General features: G+C 42.2%; 1 protein-coding gene across 1 annotated transcript; it reads left to right on the top strand.

Annotated features, from left to right (window-relative positions):
* The first annotated feature begins 1,621 nt into the window (after positions 1-1,621).
* On the top strand, positions 1,622-23,807 carry LOC110536024 (glutamine--fructose-6-phosphate aminotransferase [isomerizing] 1). Its single transcript, XM_021621522.3, has 19 exons — positions 1,622-1,798; positions 5,488-5,595; positions 5,932-6,039; positions 6,245-6,370; positions 6,969-7,027; positions 7,150-7,284; positions 7,384-7,445; positions 7,560-7,639; positions 7,730-7,844; positions 8,041-8,204; positions 9,386-9,481; positions 9,632-9,729; positions 9,946-10,066; positions 10,411-10,568; positions 15,214-15,328; positions 19,994-20,121; positions 20,650-20,817; positions 21,136-21,297; positions 21,416-23,807. The coding sequence occupies exons 1-19, from the start codon at positions 1,792-1,794 to the stop codon at positions 21,458-21,460; spliced, it is 2,055 nt and encodes a 684-aa protein (XP_021477197.1). The 5' UTR covers positions 1,622-1,791; the 3' UTR covers positions 21,461-23,807.
* Positions 23,808-27,004: the final 3,197 nt, after the last annotated feature.

Raw genomic sequence — 27,004 nt, 5'->3', positions numbered from 1 at the left:
GTGTTTTTCTTGGAACGCTGCGTTCTTTTGCCACCATCAAATCAAATTTATTTATATAGCCCTTCGTACATCAGCTGATATCTCAAAGTGCTGTACAGAAACCCAGCCTAAAATCCCAAACAGCAAGCAATGCAGGTGTAGAAGCACGGTGGCTAGGAAAAACTCCCTAGAAAGGCCAGAACCAAGGAAGAAACCTAGAGAGGAACCAGGCTATGTGGGGTGGCCAGTCCTCTTCTGGCTGTGCCGGGTGGAGATTATAACAGAACATGGCCAAGATGTTCAAATGGATGCACAAGAGGGGATGCATAACGTCCCTTGTTATGACCAAATAACTCAATCTTTGTTTCATTAGTCCACAGCACCTTAGTCCAAAATTAAGCTGGCTTGTCCAAATGTGCGTTTGCATACCTCAAGCGACCTTGTTTGTGGCGTCTGTGCAGAAAGGGCTTCTTCCGCATCACTCTCCCAAACAGCTTCTCCTTGTGCAAAGTGCGCTGAATTGTTGAACGATGCACAGTGACACCATCTGCAGCAAGATGATGTTGTAGGTCTTTGGAGGTGGTCTGTGGGCTGTTTTTGACTGTTCTCACCATCCTTCGCCTTTCCGATATTTTACTTGGCCTGCCACTTCTGGCCTTAACAAGAACTGTGCCTGTGGTCTTCCATTTCCTCACTATGTTCCTCATAGTGGAAACTGACAGCTTAAATCTCTGCAATAGCTTTTTGTAGCCTTCCTCTAAACCATAATGTTGAACAATCTTTGTTTTCAGGTCATTGGAGAGTTGTTTTGAGGCCCCCATGTTGCCACTCTTCAGAGGAGAGTCAAAGAGAACAACAACTTGCAATTGGCTACGTTAAATACCTTTTCTCATGATTGGATGCACTTGTCTATGAAGTTCAAGGCTTAATGAGCTCACCAAACCAATTGTGTGTTCCAATTAATCAGTGCTAAGTAGTTACAGGTATTCAAATCAACAGAATGCCAAGGGTGCCTACATGTTTGCATAGCCTATTTTTCACATCTGATTTAATTTCATACAACTTAATATTGCTACACTAAAAATCTTTGTCTGGACAATACCCCAGTACTCAGCTTTTATTAGAAAATGAATGGCATGCCACTGTGATCATTTTCTGTGACGACAGAGGAAATTATTATACAGCCTCAGAGGGGTGCCCAAACTTTTTCATACGACTGTATGTCTAAACTCAGAATCAAATAGTCCTCGCAAAAATAACATGGTAATTGTTTTTGTGCCCTATTTTACTTTCGGTTTTGTACACCAGTTTCAAACAGGAAAAAAATGGTAATTGAAAAGACAGTTCACGGCGGTTTAGATGGTAAAGTGATTTTCTACACTATACTTGCTTGTTTTGTCACATAAACTGAAATTAAGCCAACTATTACAATGTTTGCAACCAGGAAATAGCGGAGCGAGTCCTGTATAATACATCTTTAAAATTAGGCAGATATAAAGTAATAAACGAATATACTGACAAAGACCTACATAAATGTTATCATAAACTCTGAATAAATATTGGTTGGTTGACACTTTACAGATTTGCTTTCCATCCCCTCTTGTGCATACGGATATCTGCATCCTGCTGCCACGTCAGGGCTGTCTGTGTTGGCAGGTAAGAAGAAAGAGTGACAGCCGTTGCACCAATAGGAGAAGCGTACTGAGGGGAAACTTGGTTCCCATTCAATAGAATTTTAGGTGGGCGATGACTTTCATCGTTAGATGAGGAACTGAGTCACAGTTAGCTGTAGTTGGCAATCGAGGCGTAGACATGTGTGGTGAGTATTTAATAAGAATACATTTAATAATTGTACCTTTGCAACAATTTACAAAGATTATGGAAATTGTAAGTAGTTGTGAGATTAACACAACTGGTTTTGTAGAAGTATGTCTCAGTATTTGTAGCTAGCTAATGTGGACACATCAGCTTCCATCTCAAATCAAGAGAAGGCTACTAACGTTAACCACACTGATCACCTTATGGCTAATGGCTAACCTTATAATTTTTTACCATATATCCAAATTTGACTTTGGCTGTGTTATCTAGTGGAAACCCAGCCAGACGAAACAAGTTAACCGATAAAATGATTTATTTAATGTATTTTAAATGGGCTTGTAAATTGGCAATCGGATCCATAGATAATGTTTTACAGCTCACAATGTTATCAGACAAATTGAGGGCGGCTAAGCGTTTTGATGTTTATTAGCAGTGTGCTATACACCCATATAATCCATTGCTAGCTACTTGATTGACGCTGTGTTACCGCTCCATAATTCCTGTCATTGATGTTACAGCTTGGTATGATGTCGTCACGTTTTAATAGACTCTATACTAGGATTTATTAGCTACCTTTTCACCAGTTTACTACAAACCTGTTTGGTTTTGTCTGATGAGACAGAACGCGCATTGCGCAAGTCGTACTGTTTCTTTCATTCGATTGCTAGAATAAATAGATCAACGCTGAAACTGGTGATAGTCTAAATTCCAGTTCTATAGTGATGATCCCACATTGATTCGAATGAGTTACGAGGTCATTAGGGTGATACAAAATTATAGGTAACTAAACTATGTTTATTTTTGAACCTGTCTGAATGGTGATGGATTAGTTCTCCACTCTTCACCTCTCATATGCTGACTCTACACCTGGTTCCTGAAGCACACAGTTGTGTTTTGTATAGCCAACCAGTATAAATAATTTGATTAATTCACTTTTGGGGGGGGATTGGGGGACACTTGGCACTATTAAATCCGTTAGTAAAGAAGGAACACTGTCTTCTCTGTGTCACTTGTATCTGAGTAAGGACAAAAATGGCCAAAATAGATATTCCTCATACTGATCTGCTGCAGACTAATTCCTAAGGAAGGAATAATGATGACTGACATGCACTGAGATGTTATGAGGGCTCCTTATTTATTCTACTCTATGCTAGGTAACCCTCGTTCTAAACAAAGCTGAGCCTTGTTTGTGTGCTCCCACCTTGCCTTGCCCATTCACCCCCCTGCTACCTTCCTCTGTCACCCTGTGCCCAGCTGCTTTCAATGGATGCTCTGTTGCACTGCTTCCATGGCACTTCTCGGTACATAGTCACTCTTTATTTTATCACAGCCCCTCATCTTATTGGGAATTTATGTCATAGTGTTGTATTAGCCTAAAGAATAGCTACTGTCTCTTTGCGTTCATAATTTAGGCACATTTTATTTGACTGGTTTGTTTAAATTAGAGGTCGACCAATTATGATTTTTCAGCACCGATGCCGATTATTGGAGGACCAAAAAAAGCCGATACCGATTAATCGGCCATTTTTTAAAATGTTTTATTTTTTGTAATAGTGACAATTACAACAATACTGAATGAACACTTATTTTAACTTAATATAATACATCAATAAAATCAATTTAGCCTCAAGTAAATAATGAAACGTTTATTTGGTTTAAATAATGCAAAAACAAAGTGTTGGAGAAGAAAGTAAAAGTGCAATATGTGCTATGTAAGAAAGCTAACGTTTCAGTTCCTTGCTCAGAACATGAGAACATATGAAAGCTGGTGGTTCCTTTTAACATGAGTCTTCAATATTCCCAGGTAAGAAGTTTTAGGTTGTAGTTATAGGAATTTTAGGACTATGTCCCTCTATACAGTTTGTATTTCATTAACCTTTGACTATTGGATGTTCTTATAGGCACTTTAATATTGCCAGTGTAACAGTATAGCTTCCGTCCCTCTCCTCGCTCCTCCCTGGGCTCGAACCAGCAACACAACGACAACAGCCACCATCGAAGCAGCGTTACCCATGCACAGCAAGGGGAACAACTACTAGAAGGCTCAGAGCGAGTGACGTTTGAAACGCTATTAGCGCGCGCTAACTAGCTAGCCATTTCACTTCGGTTACACCAGACTCATCTCGGGAGTTGATAGGCTTGAAGTCATAAACAGCGCAATGCTTGACGCACAACGAAGAGCTGCTGGCAAAACGCACGAAAGTGCTGTTTGAATTAATGTTTACGCGCCTGCTTCTGCCTACCACCGCTCAGTCAGATAATTGTATGCTTGTATGCTCAGTCAGATTATATGCAACTCAGGACACGCTAGATAATATCTAATAATATCATCAGCCATGTGTAGTTAACTAGTGATTATGATTGTTTTTTACAAGATAAGTTTAATGCTAGCTAGCAACTTACCTTGGCTTACTGCATTTGCGTAACAGGCAGTCTCCTTGTGGAGTGCAACGAGAGAGAGGCAGGTTGTTATTGCGCTGGACTAGTTAACTGTAAGGTTGCAAGATTGGATCCCCCGAGCTGACAAGGTGAAAATCTGTCATTCTGCCCCTGAACAAGGCAGTTAACCCACCGTTCCTAGGCCGTCATTGAAAATAAGAATGTGCTCTTAACCGACTTGCCTAGTTAAATAAAGGTATATAAAAAATCGGCGCCCAAAAATACAGATTTCCGATTGTTATGATAACTTGAAATCGGCCCTAATTAATCGGCCATTCCAATTTATCGGCCAACCTCTAGTTTAAACCCTCTGCCATTGTTCTTGTTGTGAGTTAATGTATGTGGGTTATTGATGGCAATGGGGCTGGGCACAGGTAAAAGGGCACAAATGGCCATATGTAGGCAAACCTTTCTTCATCCTGTCATTTTTGGAATAAATGTCTTTGTTTTCAATTGGTATCATATTCCTTTCAGATGAGTTCTAAACTTCACAGAAGCATAACCTAGAGCAGCTCTTGTGTAATAGTAGTGTAGTACCCTGCACCTGGTCCTTCTGTCAACATATTGCCCCAATACTAGAATGCCTTGTTCCACTTCCCACTCAGTCTCCTACATCTCAAGGTGACTCCCCATGTAAAACCTGTCTGGTAGCCTAACATCCAGGGCAGGCTGTGCCCTCAGCAACTGATGGGTGTGTGAACTACTGTGTAGTTCCACACAAAACTGTTTCCAATTAGGCCCAACTACCAGTCCTGAAACACCATCCCAATCCACAATAGGTTATTAAACAAGTAGGACTGGTTTCTGTTCTTGTTTGTTGACTTACTGTCAATGTATACATAGTTTCAGGTCACTGTTAAACTGCAATTCCTACAAGATGACTGACTCCATAGCTGCTTTACTTGCGTTACTATTTGAAAGTTTTCACCTGTGGAAATTCTTGGTGTAGTTGTTGTTTTTAAGGTTGCTGTGAATTTTACTGAGACAGTCATTGAACAGCCTGCATATTACAATCAGCTAGGCTAGCTAGTCAATGGAACTGTCAGCGTCTCCTACACAATACTCCTATTTGAAAAGAAAGCATGCATATTGTTTTTATTTTTATTGACTTAATCACAGAAAAACCAAAAGCAAACCAGTATTAGGCTTTGTTCACTTAATCTGTTAAAACAGTTGTGAAATTCCTTTGCTGTATATTTTGTTCGTGTTCCCTAGTTGAAATCTGTTTCTCTGTTCCTTCCTTCCCGTCAGGAATTTTTGCCTATCTGAACTACCATGTGCCACGGACTCGCCGGGAGATCCTGGAGATCCTCCTCAAAGGCCTGCTCCGTCTGGAGTACCGTGGCTACGACTCTGCCGGTGAGCTGATAGAGGCGGCTTGTGTCAACACACTGGCTGCGTCTGTCTCCATGTTTATCTGCTGCCTTTCCCTGTCACTGTAGGCCTGTCGGCAGGCATCAGTTATTCTGCTGCTTATCTACAGGAGTCCATGTTTTTGTCTTTCTCTCCTAATGATAAAAAAAGATTGTCCGTTGGCTTCACTGTCCCTAGTCTTGAGCAGGACTATCTAATCACAGTTACCTTTCTGCTCTGTCTGCTGTCAGACTGTAGCATGTGTAAAATAACTTCCAAAATCACACAACAGAGGCATATTTGAGTACTCTGTAGAAATACAATTCTCTCTCTCCTTGCCAGGTGTTGGAATTGATGGCGGGAACGGCAAGGAATGGGAGGCCAATGCCCGGTCTATTCAGCTGATCAAGCAGAGTGGAAAAGTGAAGGCTCTTGACGATGAGATCACCAGTAAGACTATATTTTATGTGTCTTTGACGGCTTATGTCTGTGTTCAGCATTTGTAAGAATGTTTACTGATTAGATAAGTGGATTTGACTGAAATGAATAGAAGGCATACAGTACAATGAAAATGGCTCAAACCTACTTCATGTAGGGTGCATTTGAATTGATTTATGAAGCTTGCCTTTCAACAGTGTTTGTGTTTGTCCCACAGAGCAGCAGGACATGGACATGGATGTGGAGTTTGATGTCCACCTTGGCATCGCCCACACTCGCTGGGCTACCCATGGTGCCCCCAGCCCTGTCAACAGCCACCCACAAAGGTCTGACAAGAGCAACGGTCAGTACTACAGACATCCCCTAAACTTGTAGTAAAATGGAGGCCTCTCTTCGGTGTAGACTACACGTTCTGCTAGATATTGACTGACTATATAGAGTAAATAGGGATTTATTTTTTATTTATTTTGAAATTGAATTTTACCCCATTTTTCTCCCCAATTTCGGTCTTGTCTCATCGCTGCAACTCCCCAATGGGCTCGGGAGGCGACAGTCGAGTCATGCGTCCTCTGAAACATGACCCACCAAACCGCGCTTCTTAACCACCCGCTTAACCTGGAAGCCAGCCGCACCAATGTGTCGGAGGAAACTCTGCTCAACTGACGACGAGGTCCGCCTGCGGGTGCCCGGCTCGCCATAAGAAGTCTTTAGAGCGCGATAGGCCAAGTAAGCCCTCCCCTAACCCTGACGGGCCAATTGTGCACCGCCCTATGGGACTCGTGATCACGGACGGTTGTGATACAGCCTGGGACCGAACCCAGGTCTGTAGTGACTCCTATAGCACTCCGATGCAGTGCCTTAGACCGCTGCACCACTCAGGAGGCCCAAATAGGGATGTTTTTATTAAAAAAAGTGTATGTGTGTATCGTTTATTTCTTTAGAGTTCATTGTCATTCATAATGGAATTATCACAAACTACAAAGACCTGCGGAAATTCCTGGTAAGCAGAGCAACATTTCAACATATTAAATGTTTTGCCTAAAGCAGTCTGTTTCTTTCATTAATCAAGACTACCAGCAAGAGTTATCAGACTTCCATGACTGACATTCTACCATTCCACAGGAGAGCAAGGGTTATGAGTTTGAGTCCGAGACAGACACAGAGACCATTGCCAAGCTGGTGAAGTACATGTATGACAACCGTGAGAGTGAAGACCTCAGCTTTGCTACTCTGGTGGAGAGAGTGACCCAGCAGCTGGTAAGAGCCTGTTTCTCTACAGAGATTCTCCTAAAATTGTCCAGAGATCAGGTCTCGTGACCCGTCTCGTGATTAACACTGTTCTATCTTATCTCTTAGGAGGGAGCTTTTGTCCTAGTCTTCAAGAGTGTCCATTACCCTGGGGAGGCAGTAGGCACTCGGTACACTGCTACTACACTTCTAGTTACTCCTTGAATTGTAGAGGAATACTATCCAGTCATGATGCATCTTTCATTTTCTGTAATGATTGTAATTGTTTGTTTCTATGTAAATAGGAGGGGAGGTCCTCTGCTTATAGGGGTGAAAAGTGACCACAAGCTGTCCACAGATCACATTCCTATCCTGTATCGATCATGTACGTTATTAAAGTAACTGTTCTCAATGTCAGAATGGAAGAAGGTAAGCAGCTGTTGTGTGTCTAACGTCCTGTATTGTATGTCCCCAGCCGGTAAAGACAAGAAGGGCTGCCCCACCCTGCCCAGGATGGAGCAGGACACCTGCCACACACTCTTCGCTGAGGACAAGAAGTCTGTGGAGTACTACTTTGCCTCTGATGCCAGGTCAGACTCCTCACTCTTTTACTTTATAGTAGTGATATCCCACTCATACATTGTTAGGTTTATTTTAGAATACCCTCCGAATCAGTCTAGACAATTGTTTGGTCAAGGTCTCCTCCTAGGAAAGTGGGAATAAACAACTTCATAACATTTGCATAACAACTAATAGGTGTTGACTGTTGCTCTGTTGTCATGGCAGTGCGGTGATTGAGCACACCAACCGGGTGATCTTCCTGGAGGATGATGACGTGGCAGCGGTGACGAATGGACGACTCACCATCCACCGCATCAAGCGTACAGCCGGAGACCACCCTGCCCGCGCCATCCAGACCCTGCAGATGGAGCTGCAGCAGATCATGAAGGGTGAGGGGAAGGTGGAGGGTAGAGGCTGGGGGCACAGCACTGTCATGGGTCACCCTCTGTAAAGACGATGGCGTTACTGAGGAATTGATGAGAGCCCTAGAATGCTTGTAATTGATTATTATCATTGTCAGTATAGTCACAAATAGGACAGTATACAAGGGTGATATTTACTTTGGCCTCTACTGCACTCTACAGTAATAATGTAGAAACAATGCTTGTTATTGCAACACATAGCACTCACACAATTTCCCCTGCCTCTTTCAAGTATCTAAGGCCATATGTGTACAGGTACACCACCATATTCTGTTTCAGTATCCTGCCCTGTAATTTTAGTCCAGGAGCCTGTTTTTACTGTGCAGCTGTAAATAGCAGCAGGTTTCAGATCTGTTGTACTTTTGAGGCACACACACACACACACACACACACACACACACACACACAGCTGGGTGTTTATGGGGCTTCCTGGCTGACTCTGGTCCCCAGGGAAGAGGCCTGCATCAAAGGTAAGGGCTCAGACACCCTGGCTCCATCGCAGAGATCACACCAAGCACTTCTATATTGAACTCACTGCTTGGAAACATCAGTTTCCTGTGGAGTAGACTGTGACTAAAGCTTTCATGATCTGAATTCTCAGAGTTCTGCTGTAAAGAGATGATTTTCCTCCTGAAAATCAGATTTCTCCCACTTCTCCATGTCTCCAGCAGAGGATGCTGATACACTACCTGTCAGTTTCAGGAGACATTCCTTTGAGGTCCTGTCATTTAAGCCCCTGCCTCTCTCCTCCTAAGCCTCCATTCCAGGAGCTCTGCTGAAATAACCTAATTTGCATGACCTAAATTACGGTCAGCGCAAAAGCAGACTGCAAAACATTCTCGTATTTCATTGTCACAAAGGGTGGTGCAAGGAAACTGCCATTTCCCTGTTGCCTCTTGTTTATTTTATTTAGTGAAGACATGACTGATGATGTAAGTCTACATTTAAAGACACAAGATCATTGTTATTTATCTCCTGTGTTATTTAACTCCCAACAGCTATAAAAGGCTGAATTAGATCAGCAAAACAACATGGTTTCCAGACTGGCTTACTTTAGTAGTCATTATGTGGCAACAGTAACCTTTACAAAATCTTTTTTTGTGGTTCAGTCTTTAACAACATCAATGTTTTTTTGGAACACTTTTCAGGTAACTACAGCTCCTTTATGCAGAAGGAGATCTTTGAACAGCCAGAGTCTGTGGTTAACACCATGAGAGGAAGGGTCAACTTTGATGACAACACAGGTGAGATGACAGTTCCAGTGTAATACACAATGTCTGTCATTATACCCATCAAGGTTGTATCCTCATGATCAACTTCTATCTGAATACATACCAAGGAAAGGGATATTTGATTACTGTATTTTGATTGGCTGTTTCTGTTTGTGTCTGTAGTAATCCTGGGTGGACTGAAGGATCATATTAAAGAGATCCAAAGGTGTCGACGGCTCATCCTAATCGCCTGTGGCACCAGTTACCATGCTGGGGTGGCGGTGAGTACCAGATTCCCTCTTATAAGGCAGCAATATTAGGTCACTGGCATAAAATCGCTTTGACTAGAGCCTAAGGCTTCAAGATAGGAAAAACAACTATACAAACAGAGACGTAAAAGTACGTTATTGCTCTGAGTTGTACATGGAAACCTGTTTTTCTGTGTGGATGTCTTGTGTGGTCCAGTACTGATGAACAGTGCTAATCTTTCCCTCTAGACTCGCCAGGTACTGGAGGAGCTGACTGAGCTGCCTGTTATGGTGGAGCTGGCCAGCGACTTCCTGGATAGAAACACGCCAGTGTTCCGTGACGATGTCTGCTTCTTCATCAGCCAATCAGGTGGGAGGATCGGTGTAATCTGGAAGTGTCTCTTTCTCCAGGGACCTGAACATTGTCACGGTGTCTGTCTTTGTCTGTACACAATACGGCTTGTCTCGTACAAGCGATGTCTCATTCAAGTAAGTGCTCAGCCCTAAGCCAATGCACCCAAAGCAATTCCTTCATCTCTTTACTGCTTGTAACTTCATGTGTTGATACTGAACGTATAGGCTTGACGATATCCAGTATTCTTGTCTATAGAACCTGATATTGTAAGCAAGATATACATATAGTGCAGGTAGTGGTAACCTCCTTATAGTATTTAGCCTTTAGAGTGCTGATTGCATTGCTATCATTGGGTGCAGGTGAGACAGCAGACAGCCTGATGGCCCTGCACTACTGTAAGGAGAGAGGAGCCCTGACGGTGGGCGTCACCAACACAGTGGGAAGCTCCATCTCCAGAGAGACCGACTGTGGGGTGCACATCAACGCTGGGCCAGAGATAGGAGTGGCCAGCACCAAGGTGAGGGGACACAGTCACTGCTGCTCATAGCATAGCATTTCTCCAGACTGATGCCTTTCCCGCTGTTCACATACTGTTCTGTAGACACTCTGGCTGTTGAAACAGGAAACCTTCCCTTCACCATCCTCAGCTCTGGTCAAATAAATGTCACTTCTGTGGTGGGAAATGCAGGCAGGTTTTTTAAAATTGTACCTTTATTTAACTAGGCAAGTCAGTTAAGAACAAATTCTTAATTTTAATGACGGCCTAGCACAACAGATTTTTACCTTATCGAACCCCTTAGTTGACCTTGCAACCTTTCGGTTACTAGTCCAACACTCTAACCACTAGGCTACCTGCTGCCCCAGGTTGAAGTGTCTGGGGAAACTCTCCATTCAGGGTAGACTGTTAGTATTCTCTCAGGGTGGGGAAAATCCTCTATCCAGCTCCATTGTGTTTCAGGTGGTCAGACTGCACAAAGTTTTTTGGAGATGAGTGGAGCTCACTACTGAGTTCCAAACGGCCTCTGGAAGCAACGTCAGCACAGTAACTGTTCGTCGGGAGCTTCATGAAATGGGTTTCCATGGCCGAGCAGCCACACACACGCCTAAGATCAGCATGTGCAATGCCAAGCGTCAGCTGGAGTGGAGTAAAGCTTGCCACCATTGGACTCTGAAGCAGTGGAAACGCATTCTCTGGAATGACAAATTACATTTCACCATATGGCAGTCTGACGGACGAATCAAGTTTGGCGGATGCCAGGAGAATGCTACCTCCCCCAATGCATAGTGCCAACTGTAAAGTTTGGTTGGGGAGGAATAATGGTCTTGTGCTGTTTTTCATGGTTCGGGCTAGGCCCCTTAGTTCCAGTGAAGGGAAATCTTAATGCTACAGCATACAATGACATTCTAGACAATTCTGTGCTTCCAACTTTGTGGCAACAGTTTGGGTAAGGCCCTTTCCTGTTTCAGCATGACAATGGCCCCTTGTGTAAAGCTGCATATAGAAATTATTTGTTAAGGTCGGAGTGGAAGAACTTGACAGGCCTGCACAGAGCCCTGACCGCAACCCCATCGAATACATTTGGAGTTAATTGGAACACCAACTGTGCGCCAGGCCTAATTGCCCAACATCAGTGCCCGACCTCACTAATGCTCTTGTGGCTGAATGGAAGCAAGTCCCCCTACCAATGTTCCAACATCTAGTGGAAGCATTCCTAGAAGAGTGGAGGCTGTTATCGCAGCAAAGGAGGGACCAACTACATATTAATGCCCATGATTTTGGAATGTAATGTTCGACAAGCAGGTGTCCACATACATTTGGTCATGTAGTGTACTTATTTTTGCAATAACAGGACGTTTATGCCAATATACTGCACTGTTGGTTTTCTGTGTAGTTAATGCAAACCCTGAAGCACTTGGGGACTAATGTCAATACATAGTGCATGTACAGTTGAAGTCTGAAGTTTACATACACTTAGGTTGGAGTCATTAAAACTTGTTTTTCAACCACTCCACACATTTCTTGTTAACAAACTATAGTTTTGGCAAGTGGTTTAGGACAACTACATTGTACATGACACAAGTCATTTTTCCAACAATTGTTTACAGACAGATTATTTAACTTATAATTCACTGTATCACAATTCCAGTGGGTCAGAAGTTCACATACACTAAGTTGACTGTGCCTTTAAACAGCTTGGAAAATTCCAGAAAATTATGTCATGGCTTTAGATAGGCTAATCGACATAATTTGAATCAATTGGAGGTGTACCTGTGGATGTATTTAAAGGCCTACCTTCAGACTCAGTGAATCTTTGCTTGACATCATGGGAAAATCAAAAGAAATCAGCCAAGACCTCAGAAAAACATTTGTAGACCTCCACAAGGTCTGGTTCATCCTTGGGAGCAGTTTCCAAATGCCTGAAGGTACCACGTTCATCTGTACAAACAACAGTACACAAGTATAAACACCATGGCCGTCATACCGCTCAGGAAGGAGACGCGTTCTTTCTCCTAGAGATGAACGTACTTTGATGTGAAAAGTGCAAATCAAACCCAGAACAACAGCAAAGGACCTTGTGAAGATGCTGGAGGAATCCTGTACAAAAGTATCTATATCCACAGTAAAATGAGTCCTATATCGACATAACCTGATAGGCCGCTCAGCAAAGAAGAAGCCACTGCTCCAAAACCGCCATAAAAATGCCAGACTACAGTTAGCAACTGCACATGAGGACAAAGATCGTACTTTTTGGAGAAATGTCCTCTGGTCTGATGAAACAAAAATAGAACTGTTTGGCCATAATGACCATCGTTATGTTTGGAGGAAAAGGGGGAGGCTTGATAATGTGTGGGCAGAACTGAAAAAGTGTTTGTGAGCAAGGAGGCCTACAAACCTGACTCAGTTACACCAGCTCTGTCAGGAGGAATGGGCCAAAATTCACCCAACTTATTGTGGGAAGCTTGTGGACGGCTACCCAAAACATTTGACTCAAGATAAACAATTTAAAGGCAATACACTCAATTAGTATTTGGTAGCATGTCAACTTCTGACCCACTGGGAATGTGATGAAAGAAATAAAAGCTGAAATACATAATTATCTCTACTATTATTCTGACATTTCACATTCTTAAAATAAAGTGGTGGTCCTAACTGACCTAATACAGGGAGTTTTTACTAGGATTAAATGTCAGGAATTGTGAAACTTGAGTTTAAATGTATTTGGCTACGGTGTATGTAATCTTCCGACTTCAACTGTAGTTAACCCCTCTTTCTCTTGAAATGAGAACTTCCCCTGAGAACTTTCTGGATCCTTTCGGAAGAGGTTATTTGAAACCGCTATATGCCACTGCCCTACACAAAATGCATAGTGCCTGATATTCTCATCTTTACACTGTAAAATGTAGGAATCCATGGTTCCCCTCCTCTACTCTGAGCAGTGATCCTACAGTTTGCCGGAGTGGGGATGTAGATGACTGGAGTGAGTTCCATTCAGCAGTGGAGTCCCAGTCCCAGCTGCAGAGAAAAAGAGAGGCGGGTCCCTCCCTTCTCAGGCTTGGCTCAGGGACCCTCCAGTAGTTCCAAGTCTCCAGTACAGAGCCTTCAGAGCACGTCTCAAAGACTCCATCCTTTACTGCTTGGCTGGCCCAGGCCCACACACCCAACCCAGAACAGTATAGCTCATCACGTCAGAGGAAATGAAGTATTTCACCCACTGCTCAATACACGCTCCCGCTGTCTCTGTCTGTGGTAACTTTTCATAATAATAATATTATTATTCAGATGAACTTTCTGGGGGACATTCAACTGGATGCTTCTGGTGACGTCTTGGTTTTATGATTCGTCCCAGAATCGAGGCTTTCCTCAGAACTAGGCCTGCTGAACAACGTCCGGGTAAATGAAGGGGGTGGTTTTGCTCCGCTCCACACCTCTTGTATATATTTCACCGCTCACTTCACCGCCTTAGCCAAACATTGGTGATTGTGGGAGTGAATGTAAGAAAATGAGCCTACTGTGGTCTTTGTGGAGCATTTTTGTACACTTTGGAGCATGCTTGTACACTTTAAAAAATATATTTTATGTAACTGCTTGTCATGCTGTATTGCCTGACATGAGAAGGAATGCTGCAGCAGATTGAGGCCTCTGGGACATGGTTGCGTCAGTGTGTGACAGGCTAGCATGTGGCGTGAGCTGCTTTTCTCTGTCCACATTCTGGACTGAGTGATGGGGGCTTTAACATGGAAGAGGACTGTGGCTGTGGCTTTAATATGTGGATTAAATGCACTGCCACAAATCTGAGTGGATGGCGAGGATTGTCAGAGTTGTGAGGCCCTGTGGTTGCACTGCTGTCAATGAAAATAGCTGTGTGAATGTTTTACAACCATGCCCTTGGGCCTTGGCTTTAGATGCTGGCACTCCTGTGTCCAGTGGTCCCGTCAAATGACTTGGCTCCTCTTGAAGAACATTGATTTAAATCTCCCAAACGGGTTCAGCGAGTCTTCTAATATCATCCTCCCTCCCTCCCTCCAAGAGTGGGAAGGATGATGACTGCAGGCTTGGGCTGAGATGTGGGGGTTTGTGAGTGGTAGTGCCATTTTTCAGAAGCATAAACATGAAGCGCATCATGGTTTTACTCTCTTCAGTTCTAGTTAAGGCCAGCTGTTTACGTGCTGTTTGTTTTTCTGGTGTCTTATTGTCAGGGGATGTGTTCATCGGTAGCGTTGCCAGATTGTGTGCTCATAATGCTAGCTAGCTCTCCACTGTCCTGTCCTGCAGTAAAGGGCATATCGGTGTCCAGCCCAGCTCTCCATCCACATTTCATCAGGTCCACATTATTGTGGAGCTGGAGACCAGCGCTGGCAACCAGAGCAGGCGGATAAGACGCTACAGCTCCAATAACTGTACTGCAAAGCAAACAACGGGGGGATTTGGCAACCCAGGCGTGTTGCTGAGCTCAGTGTTCTGTCAACTCTGGCCCAGGATAGAGAGCGACGACTGTAAGGATGCCTTCTGTTTAAATCCAGCAGCCCTAGATAGGTGAGAATCACATTTCTGAGAGGGAACAGCAGCTGGGCGACACCTGGGACCTCAAGCTTTCTGTACTGTCTGATTTCTCCCGGAGCATTAAATGCATTATGTCTGTGTGTATTCTGTTGTTTTGCAGGCCTACACCAGTCAGTTTGTGGCTCTGATCATGTTTGCGCTGTTGATGTGTGATGACAGGATCTCTATGCAGCCACGGCGACGTGAGATTATCCAGGGACTGAGAGTTCTGCCAGGTAGGCCAGACCACATGCACATCTTCCAAGACATTGCATTGTACTGTTCATGACCATAAACGCTAATGTCGGTGTGATGCTCACAGGGATGTGCAGATTCTTTGACACACTTGTTGTACTGACCTACTGTAATATAGACAGCAGTAGGTAATGGTCGGGGTTAATGGTCGGAGTCGGGTACAGTGGTTCCTCCTTTTAAAAGTTGTCATACTGCAGCACACCTTGCGGGCTGCTGCAGCATTCTATTTAATTGTCAGTCATTTTTACCATTAATGCACGTTACCCTCTGGTGGGGTCAAACCAGCACTATCTTTGAGAAACATTTGATAGTCTTCAATATTGGCATTACTAGAGAATTTAAAACCTTTTTTTGTAAGAACATACTATATGGGATTGATTTTAAGAAATGTTGCTTAATTAATTTGATTAACATTATGGTGTTTCTATTCCAAGAAAAACTAAACCCTTAGGGTTTCTGTTAGGATGTAACGGAAAATATGGCGCCATACAACGTGATGGTCGGGAGTAGGCTACAGTTCTAAGAACATAAGAGGATTGGCATATTCAAAATTAATATCTAAGGGTCATCACATTTCCACACCCTAATTGTAGTGTAACCAATACCCAAACGGCGATTCAGTGAAAATAAAAATCTCATTGATTTATCAAGACCAGTCCCCATGCTTGTCTCAGAGCAGCGAGAAACGATGCTGAAATGGTTATTGCTTCATAAATAAAAGCCGTTCTTGAACATGGGGTGAGATATTCGCACAAATTTATAAAGAAAATGTGTTATTTAGAATTATTCCTGGAGAAACCAAAAGCCGCCTCATGTATCTCCAGGTGGCGGCACGAATATCGGACCAGCATCTGTAGCAACGCGGTTTGCACTTCGATGCAGTGTCTTAGACTGCTGCGCCACCCGGGAGGCCCCATCCACAAAGTTTTTAATGCTGATCAATTGCCTTGCACAAAGTATCAAAATACAGAGAGGTGTTGGTAAAGGTTATTGATTGTCCTGCTAATAGCTCATAATGGAGTAATATAATACTGTATATGGTGTCCAGGTCAGGATAACCAAAACATTTCTTTATTAAATACTATCAGAATGAATGTTGGTACTTATTTATTTTGATCCAAAGCCATGAATGAGTGAGTCACTGAGCTTTATGTAGGTGCCAAGGCTATATGATTGTGCCATCAACTTAATTATGAATAACTTTTATATTTTGTATATATTTTTTAGATTATATTTATTTAAAAAATCAATTTTAAAAAGTGAGCGATTTGTAATCTGAATAAAGGGAAAAATAAGATTTGTGAAGGCCAAAACATTTATTTCTGTTTTTAGAGGGAGAGAAACACTGGGCCAATTGTGCGCTGCCCTATGGGACTCCCAATCCTGGTCGGATGTGATAAATGTTTGTTTTTTTATCAATTAGGATATTTGAGTTTAACCACAATATTTTACGTATTATTTGTTCTGTCTTTTCTGGTGGATTAAACTGAAATTGCAACCAATCACGGCCGGTTGTGATACAGCTAACTAAGAAATTCATTTGACGATAGAATTCTCCCCCCACCCTCATACTAGGCAAGTCTATTGTCCTGCTAATAGCCAAAATGGCGCTGTACAACATGACTGTGTGTTTGGAAGAGTATTTTCCAGTAAGCAACTATTTGTTTACCTTCATTAGCCTACTTTGTTCCAATATTTCTGTCATTCGGTGATATTTATTCCCATAGTAATTTGTTATGGATCCGTAAGGAAATAGACATCTCTGTTTTGAAAGAGTATTTTTACCATTTTATTAACGAAAGCATAAAGATGCTGATAAAGCATATACTGTACAGTACTTATTCATCTGACATTTTGCGGTTGCATAAGGTCGCCCACACGCACTTTAAACATTTGGATAATAAAACATTTTCATTATTTTGAAGATGGAAGCCATCTGCATTTGTTTATTAGGCTACTGTGCAGTCTGACAGGTAAACATGGTAAAGTGCCTAATTCTTTACATAAGGGAGAGCAGACCATGTCCAGACTTTCTCGGTGACCTCAAGTACTCATTAACTCTGTCTTTAATGCTTTTTCGCATTGCAATAGTCATAGACAGAAACTTCTGAGACACTGTATTAATGATGAACACCTGGAGATTCACTGGTAAGCCACATTTGCCTCAGGATCCATCCCAGTTGGTATTCTGTGTCTACACATCCTTGGAATATCAGAACAGCGTAACGGTCCGGACGGCCCTTGCTGTGCTCTGATCCATGTGCACCTTCATCAGATGAGCAGAATGGTACTGCCCTGAGCCCCCATCGTTTACAGTGGCCTATGATAGAAACGGTAGATTAATTAAATGTGATTCAAAACACACAAATGCTGTGTACACAAGAATCTAGCAAAACTAAGCGCTTTCTTGGCAACCATGCGTTTTTTTGGTGCGGCCTGTTGTCCAGCCCTTTGTCCACTGATCTCCACGGATGGTTGTCGACATGGTTGTAAGCTCTGCAAAAACACATTCACGGTTTTAGCTCACAATTATTTTTTATTTAACCTTTATTTATTGATTTTATTACGCTGTGTGTATATATATATATATACGCATGGTTGCCAAGAAAGCGGTTAGTTTTGATAGATTCTTGTGTACACAGCATTTGTGTTTTGAATCACATTGTTTACTACTGTAAATAAAAACACAGCATCTTGTTTACATTCTTTATTGTAATATTTAATAATCTGCCCTCTGAATTCACTTCTAAGGGGCTTTTTTTCATGCAATTTATTAGTTACATTGTTTTAGTTTGAATGTGCAGACAGGCACTAAGAACAGCTAAAACGTTTCCCTAGTCAGTGCTCTTATTAATGCAATGCCCCTTAAAGTGTTGCTCTGTGCTACCCAGTGGTTCGGGGGTCCACCCTCCCTTCACCATGGGCTAGGTCTGTCTTCTGTGCTCTGCTCTGCGGCCCGTGCCTCCTGCCCTCGTGCCTTGAACCTCGTCCGCCTACCGTTATCTCAGGGTAAAGCTGGAGAACTGCAAGGCAATCCAATTGTGCGCCACTGGAGCAATGACCAATATTTATTGTCCTGCAAGAAATGTTGTTTGCAGAATTCTCAGCCTGCTGCGCTTGTGAAAAACAGGGTTGATAATGTATGTAAGAATATCTAAGGGACTTTTATATCATTCTAAATTCATTAATAATAATAGATTTGTTTGTTTTTTTTAAATAATGAGATTTTGGAGATTTTGTTTTCAAATGTAAAGTGAGCGAGGAGACAGGCCATTCTTGAACATGGTGAGACATTTTTTTAAATTTGTAAATAAAACCAGCTTGTTTCTGTTTTTAGAAGGAGAGAAATCAAAATCCTACCATCACGTCATGGGTCTCCCAGGTGCAGCCGGCATGAGTATTGAACCAGCATCTATAGCAATGCAGTTTGCACTCTGATGCAGTCTTAGACCGCTGCTCCACTCAGCCGCTGTACAACGTGACCGGTTGGGAGTAGGCTACAGTACTATAAGAGCAAAATGATCCTAACATTTCCACACCCTAATTGTAGTCTAAGTTTCTCTTAGAATAAAAACCTTAGTCTAACAACAGTTTTATTAAGTAATACAGATGAGTAGTAACAAAATATATATATATTTTCCAGGTGTGTGCTGCAGGACAGAGGAATAGCAATTATTACACTATTGTTCTAAATTCAATCAGCACCTTCATCATTCAGTTCATTTGAAATTAAATTTTGAAGTCGTGCACGATTATCAGTTTCGGTGTGGCTTATGTTGCCCATTCATTGTCAGTTAGAGACACAGTAGTGCTTTGGGACCCAAAAGTATAATCAGTGCTCTAACTCCCCCCTGCTCTGGTCTGGAGCAATGAAGTAGTGATGCAGGATACTGTAATAAACCACAAATTACCTCTAGGTCCCGCAGCATAATCGCAAAGCTTTTAGTTGAGAACCACTGTAATGGTCGGAGTCAGGCAGCCAGAGAGAAATTGGGAAAGGACATTCATGTTCGTAGGCCTCCTGGGTCTGTCTTCGTTATCTGGCAGCCACGTCGCTCCAACTTTACTGTTTTTGTATGAGCAATATTCTTTGATATCAGAGAGCTAATGCAAGGGCTGGGCTGTAGAGGCTTCCTCAGGGAGAGGGAGAGTACAGGGGAGAGGGGGGAGGTTTTAGCAGCTGGGTCAGTCCTGGCTGTTTGCCCTGGCACACTCCTCTGGACCCAAAGCCTATGATGGGATCGTGTTTCCCTTATGGTAAGCTAATTTGGTTCGGAATGCCACACTGCTCTTTCCCTCTCCCCTGACCCAAGCCCTCATTGACCCCAGCCTCCAGGACCTGTTAACAGTGGCTTGCTGGACTGTGCCTTAGTTTACAGTCCTAACACCCATCCTGTCTCATCCAGGGGGTTGGTGTGATGATAATCTATTTTCTGACGTGTTTGAAGACATTCAACAGATCATTACGTTTTTGTTTCTCCCAGATGTATTGGAATATTATCAGCTAATATGATCTACCTCCTTTTTGTCTGTTTGTATTTGTCTATGTGTCTGTGTGTATGCCTTCTCTTGTCCCTTCTCTCACTGTGTGTGTGTGTGTGTGTGTGTGTGTATATGCATGCTCCTGTCCACTCTCTGTGTGTCAGACCTGATCAAGGAAGTGCTGAGTCTGGATGATGAGATCCAGAGACTGGCCGCAGAGCTGTACCAGCAGAAGAGTGTTCTCATCATGGGCCGAGGCTACCACTACGCCACCTGCTTGGAGGGAGCACTGGTCAGCACACCTATCTCCCATTCATAAAGCTATCATAATGTGTCTTCAGACATGAATTCTACTGGAAACTCCATTCTCAACTCCTAAATGAGATTATCATCACTTTCTAATAGCCCACAATAAGCCTCTGCACAGCTGTGTAGAAAATATTCTGCCCCAGCCTCACGTAAGCCCTAGTGGAGCCTAGCCTGCAGCAATGTCTGCTAAAGTGTTTTGGATCACAGCAACTAATTAGACTGCTCTAGAAATGTCTCTCTTGCATAATTGCAACAACACTCCACATTATTTATGGATTCTTAAAGTACTATGTATTGGCAATCCTCCAGTATCTCAAAAAGAGGCACACCAATGTGAAGGGAAATTGTTTGCTCAGTGTGCTGTACTCCTCAGTCCTCATTGTGTTCCCAGGCCAGTCTACTGATCCCTTTAGAATTTAAGATACCTTGGTTGAGTGTCTTTGGTGTATATGGGAGTCGCAGTGGGTGGCTTCCTATCTGACTGAGGTGTTTGTGCCTCTCTCCTCTCCAGAAAATCAAGGAGATCACGTACATGCACTCCGAGGGCATCCTGGCTGGGGAGCTGAAGCACGGCCCTCTGGCCCTGGTCGACAAACTCATGCCCGTCATCATGATCATCATGCGAGACCACACCTACACCAAGTGTCAGAACGCACTGCAGCAGGTGGTGGCCCGCTCGGTAAGAATTGCCAACACGTGCAATATCTCGAAACACGATTTAGCTTTCCACCCCCCAACTGTTTGAAGGTTGGAACCACAGTAAACCATTGCCAATTGTGTTATCTGGTTGTTAAAATGGTAGATTTTACCACCTGTTGTAGTGACCACTTACCTTCCAGTGTAAAATAAATATACACATACTTTACACATTAGATATGTTATAACAGTAATATCAAAAGGACCTCACTATTCCATTCACCACAATAGTGGGAGGAGTTATTTCACCATGACATCACCACTCTCACTAATCTACCACTAATCTTTGTTTGGTTTACAGGGCCGACCCATCGTGATCTGTGACAAAGATGACTATGAGACTGCCAAGAGCTCGAGCCGCACCATCAAAGTGCCGCACTGTGTGGACTGTCTGCAGGGCGTTCTGAGTGTCATCCCCCTGCAGCTGCTCTCCTTCCACCTGGCTGTGCTCAGGGGCTTTGACGTGAGTCCTGCACGGTCACTGAGTTGGGTTCTTGCTGGAGACCTTCATAACGGGTAGTTTATTTCTTAAGGTTACAACTTGGCAAATTTAGAAATGTCTAACTCTTCTCCCAATACAGGTGGATTTCCCAAGGAACCTGGCCAAATCTGTGACGGTAGAGTGAAACATGCCATTTGAAGCCCCAAAAACTCATTTCACCATACATACATACATACATACATACATACATACATACATACATACATACATACACACACACACACACACACACACACACACACACACACACACACTACGCAGGAACAGCTGTCACATGGATACCAAGAGGAGCAGAGAGAGCACACTTTCCTGTTTTATATGTCTTGTCATATTTTTATGCAATTGTTACTCTTGTACTCTAAGCATTCTGTATCTCTGTCACTTCTCTCGAAACACATTTGAAGGCATTGTATTGTTTTTTTGTCAAGTGTGGTAAGGTAAGGGTTGGCAGTAATGTTGGCATTTAGGAGCTCACATCGGTTACTGGAGTGCATGCAGTTAATGATCCAACTAAAGGAAAGATGGAAAAAATATCTATTTTGGATGATGCCCAACAGTGCTCATAACTGAAATGTGCACATCTTTTCAATGTTGACTACTTGCAGCTGTTTTTTCAGTTAATTCAGCTGTTTGTTGGCTGAAGTCAAGAGTCTATAGGAAAGTCTTACTGAAGTTTCTGGTTCTTTTGGTGTTTCATTGGTACAATGGTTTTGTCTATTGAGATCAGTTTTCTTTGGCAGCTAGAACATCTATAACCGTCATTTGAAATGTTTCTGTTACTTTTGTGTATGTTGAGTGAAGTCTTAAATCATTCCGAGTCATATTGTAGTCCTGACTCTAAATCTGAAGTGCTTCCAGGAAGAAAGTCTGTTAAGTCATGCTTTAGCCTACTGACCTGTGCCAGAGTTTGAGAACTCCCCCGTTGTTTTCCTCGGAATGCCATAATGACAAATGATTTTTGACTTGTAACTTGTAAAAGTTTTTGAATGTTTTATAGTACAATACGAAACTTGTAACATGCTTGCTTGTGTATACTATTGTGTAACTTTTTTAGTCATTGGCTAGATTACAAAAGCAACTTGCAGTGATGCACTCCTTGTGGTTTGGCAGACCTCCTATAGGAGAGTTAACAAACTCTCGCCTAAACCATGTTGAGCATCTGAATGATTGACTGTCCTGGCATAATAATCATGCTTTTAAAATTCTAACAGCTACTGTGTCTGAGTGACATGATTTGAATCATTTACCCAATCATTTGAAAGATGGCACCGTACAATGTTAGACATCTACAATGAAGACTAGTGAAATAATGAAATTATCACTTATCTCTCTAAGCCTATGTTACTGTCATTGTGACTTGGTGGAAGTGTAGCAATATTCAAAACTCTTCAATTTCACTGGTCTTGTTGACCTATTTTCTGCCTTGTTGCTGAGGCGGCTCAATTTGGGTCTCTGGTCTACAATATGACTCTAAATAGAAGAAAAAGTACCAAGTGAAATTAAGTTGCTGCTCAGAGTGCTATTTGCACCAACATTTTGCCTACCCCATGCCCTGCCACCATACCAATTTTAATTGCAATATTGGGACCATTTATTTGTATTTTTTTCCTTTCTATTAATTTGTACGTTTCTCATTTTGTTTACTTGGTAGAACGCTTCTTTTTGATCTGAATGTGACTGACATTCGAGGTGTCCCCTGTACCCAAAAAAGGTCACTATTTTACAATCGCTTATGCAGTCAAAAACCAAAAAACCTTTTTCTATGTTAAATTTGCTTTGAGTAACCAAAGGTATGGTTTTAGAGATTATGTTCGTAGGGGTTTGTGTGTACTGTAAGTGGTCTGTCCAGAAGAGGCCTACAGGGCAATACAGCAAGCTTGTTAAAATATGTAGCTGCTATTGTAGATGGAACTCATGTCAGCTGTGTGCTCTCCCAAATGTCTAATAAATTAGTCTTTTTATAAACCAAGGTTGAAGCAAAGCATGTAAAATCACAGAGAAGAAAAAATACTTTCTAAATAATGGGCCATTCTAGTTATCTTTTTTTTTCACTTTTCAGTTTAAGATCTTTGTCTTGCTGTTGCAATCAAGCCTTAAAATTTGAGTTTTTAGGCAAATCACCTGAAAAGTGGTCTCTATTCAGCCTTTGCATCTGTTTCTTCTTAATTGTATTGCATTTACTGAGCCAGTGTACTGTATGCGCCCACGTTGACTAAGGACCCTAGCAAAGACCCCGTTTTAAACTGGACATGGTACTATTAGAAGTGATTTAGTAACCCATGTAAAATTGCAGGTGTTTGACAGGTTTTTAGACTTGAAGTATGGACAAGGGAACCGCTTTAGGGTCTTTCTATAAATAACAGGGCCAACGTGTGACATTGGGATCAACATTTCTAAATGGTTTGAAATAAAAAGGCTTTTCATGCAGTTCCACATGTGTACTTAAAGGAATAAAAGTGAATATATGCAAATTGACTCCACTCCTATACAACATGGAACTAGGACTATACATCTATTAAGCAAGGTTCATACAGATATTGGCATGTCGAATTCAGGACTTTCAGGGACTTTTTCAAGCACTTAATTGTAATTTTCAAAGACCTTTATGTTATACAAATGTATAATTTATATAGTGCCTTCAGAAAGTATTCAAACCCCTTGACTTTTTCCACATTTTGTGTTTCAGCCTGAATTACGAAATGGATTAAATAGATTTATTTCTCACCCAACTATACATACACACACACACACACACACACACACTACTCCATAATGACAAATTGAAAATGAAATACAGAAATCTAATTTCCATAAGTATTCACACCACGTCATTATGTTGTAGAAGCACCTTTGGCAGCGATTACAGCTGTGAGTTTTCCATACCCAGATTGCAAATTTTCCAATTCTTTAAGCGCTGTGAAATGTTTTTGATCATTGCTAGACAACCATTTTCAGCACTTGTCAGATTTTCAAGTAGATTTAAGTCAAACTGTAACTTGGCCACTCGGGAACATTCACTCTCTTCTTGGTAAGCAACTCCAGTGTAGATTTGGCCTTGTGTTTTTAGGTTATTTTCCTGCTGAAAGGTGAATTAATCTCCCAGTGTCTGGTGAAAAGCAGACAACCAGGTTTTCCTCTAGGATTTGACCGGTAGTACTTAGCTCCATTCCACTTCTTTTTTTTATCCTTAAAAACTCCCCAGTCCTTAACAAATACCCATAACCTGATGCAGCCACCACTATGCTTGAAAATAATGAGTGGTACTCTGTATTCAGGACAAAAAGTGAATTGCTTTGCTAAATATGTTGCAGTATTACTCTAGTGCCTTGTTGCAAACAGGATGCATGTTTTAGAATATTATGTGTAGGCGTTCTTCTTTTCAGTCTATCAATTGGGCTAGTTTTGTGGAATAACTACAATGTTGATCCATCCTCCTTTTTCTACCATCAGTCATAACTGATAAAAAGTCAAGTGTTTTATCATTGCAATGCCTCACGTTGAAAAGACTGAGCGGTGTCCTTCTTCTCTGGCAACTGAGGTAGGAAACACTCCTTTATCTTTGTAGTGACTGGGTCTATTGATACACCATCCAAAGTGTTATTAATAACTCAAAGGGATATTCAGTGTCTGCTTTTATTTTATTTGTTTACCCATCTACCAACAGGTGCCCTTCTTTGTGAGGCATTGGAAAACCTCCCAGGTCTTTGTGGTTGAATCAGTGTTTGAAATTCACTGCTCGACTGGGGGACCATAATTGTATGTGTGTGTGGTACAGAGATTAGGTAGTCATTAAAAAATTGTTAAACACTTATAGTCCATGCAACTTATGACTTGTTAAGCAAATGTTTACTCCTAAACTGATTTTAAGCTTGCCATAACAAAGGAGTTGAGTACTTATTGACTCAAGCCATTTCAGCTTTAGATTTGTAAACATTTCTAAAAACAATTCCACTTTGACATTATTGTATTGTGTGTGTAGGCCAGTAACCAAAAAAATAAATATACATTGAATCCATTTAAAGTTCAGGCTGTAACACAACAAAATGTGGAAAAAGTCAAGTGTGAATCATTTCTGAAAGCACTGTAATTGTACATATAGAATCCCCCCCCCCACACACACACACTTTTTTCTAAATGTGGCAATACATTGATATTCAAATTATTAATATTACAATTCTAAAATGTGAGAATAATGAGGACATTGCCTGACTAAATAGACTGGATGTATGCATGGTGATTTTGTAGTTCAATCCCCTGATGTCTTAATGTAATAACATGAAACAATTTTCAGATAATTATCACTGACTTATTAACAGCTGTAACAAGTTGTCCACTGTAGGAAATCCTCAGTGGTATCCTACTTAAGCGTTTCCCAAACTCGGTCCTGGGCACCCCCTGAGTACACATTTTGTTTTTTTGCCCTAGCACTATACAGCTGATTCAAATAGTCAAAGCTTGATGAGTTGGTTATTTAAATCTGCTGTGTAGTGCTAGGACAAAAAACTAAAACGTGCACCCGGTGGGGCCTCAGGACCTAGTTTTGGAACCCTGCCTAAGTTTATAGAAAGACCCATTTACATTCAGGTCCTGCAACATATGTTGGAGACTATTGTGTTATTGTGGGAGTGGGGTGCTTTATGATCTGATTTACTAGAACTGATGTTATATTAAAGTATTTCTCTTTCAGTGTCTGTTTTTAGAGTCTTTAATATTGACAGTGGGATTAGGTACTCCCAGAAGTATGCCCCTGGAGTAACAACTTCAAATCCAATTTATTTCTAAAGCCCTTTTTACGTCAGCTGATATCTCAAAGTGCTGTACAGAAACCCAGCCTAAAACCCGAAACAGCAAGCAATGCATGTGTAGAAGCACGGTGACAAGGGAAAACTCTAGGAACCTAGGAAGAAACCGAGAGAGGAACCAGGCTATGGCTAGGTGGACAGTCCTCTTCTGGCTGTGCTGGGTGGAGATGATAACAGAACATGGCCAAGATGTTCAAATGTTCATAGATGACCAGCATGGTCAAATAATAATAATAATCACAGGCAGAACAGTTGAAACTGGAGCAGCGGCACGGCCAGGTGGACTGAGGACAGCAAGGAGTCATCATGCCAGGTAGTCCCGAGGCATGGTCTTGGGCTCAGGTCCTCTGAGAGAGAGAAAGAAAGAGAGGAAGAGAGAATTAGAGAGAGCATACTTAAATTCACACAGGACACCGAATAAGACAGGAGAAGTACTGCAGATATAACAAACTGACCCTAGCTCCCCGACACATAAACTAATGCAGCATAAATACTGGAGGCTGAGACAGGAGGGGTCAGGAGACACTGTGGTCCCATCTGAGGACACCCCCGGACAGGGCCAAACAGGAAGGATATAACCCCACCCACTTTGCCAAAGCACAGCCCCCACACCACTAGAGGGATATCTTCAACCACCAACTTACTATCCTGAGACAAGGCTGAGTATAGCCCACAAAGATCTCCGCCACGGCACAACCCAGGGGGGGGGGGGGGACGCCAACCCAGACAGGATGATCACATCAGTGACTCAACCCACTCAGGTGACGCACCCCTCCCAGGGACGGTATGAGAGAGCCCCAGTGACTCAGCCCCTGTAATAGGGTTAGAGGCAGAGAATCCCAGTGGAAAGAGGGGAACCTCTATGA

The sequence above is a fragment of the Oncorhynchus mykiss genome, chromosome 11, assembly GCF_057628025.1.
Source record: "Oncorhynchus mykiss isolate SJ-2025 chromosome 11, ASM5762802v1, whole genome shotgun sequence".
Lineage (NCBI taxonomy): Eukaryota > Metazoa > Chordata > Actinopteri > Salmoniformes > Salmonidae > Oncorhynchus > Oncorhynchus mykiss.
The sequence above is the reverse complement of the archived record's forward strand: the minus strand, read 5'-3'. Positions and strand labels throughout refer to the sequence as shown.

What these genes read in the sequence shown, in the direction of transcription:
- LOC110536024 (XM_021621522.3), top strand. An exon ending in TCCTATCCTGTATCGATCAT is followed by an intron (nt 7,640 to 7,729) that starts GTACGTTATTAA and finishes GTATGTCCCCAG; the next exon opens with CCGGTAAAGACAAGAAGGGC. An exon ending in CAACTTTGATGACAACACAG is followed by an intron (nt 9,482 to 9,631) that starts GTGAGATGACAG and finishes TTGTGTCTGTAG; the next exon opens with TAATCCTGGGTGGACTGAAG.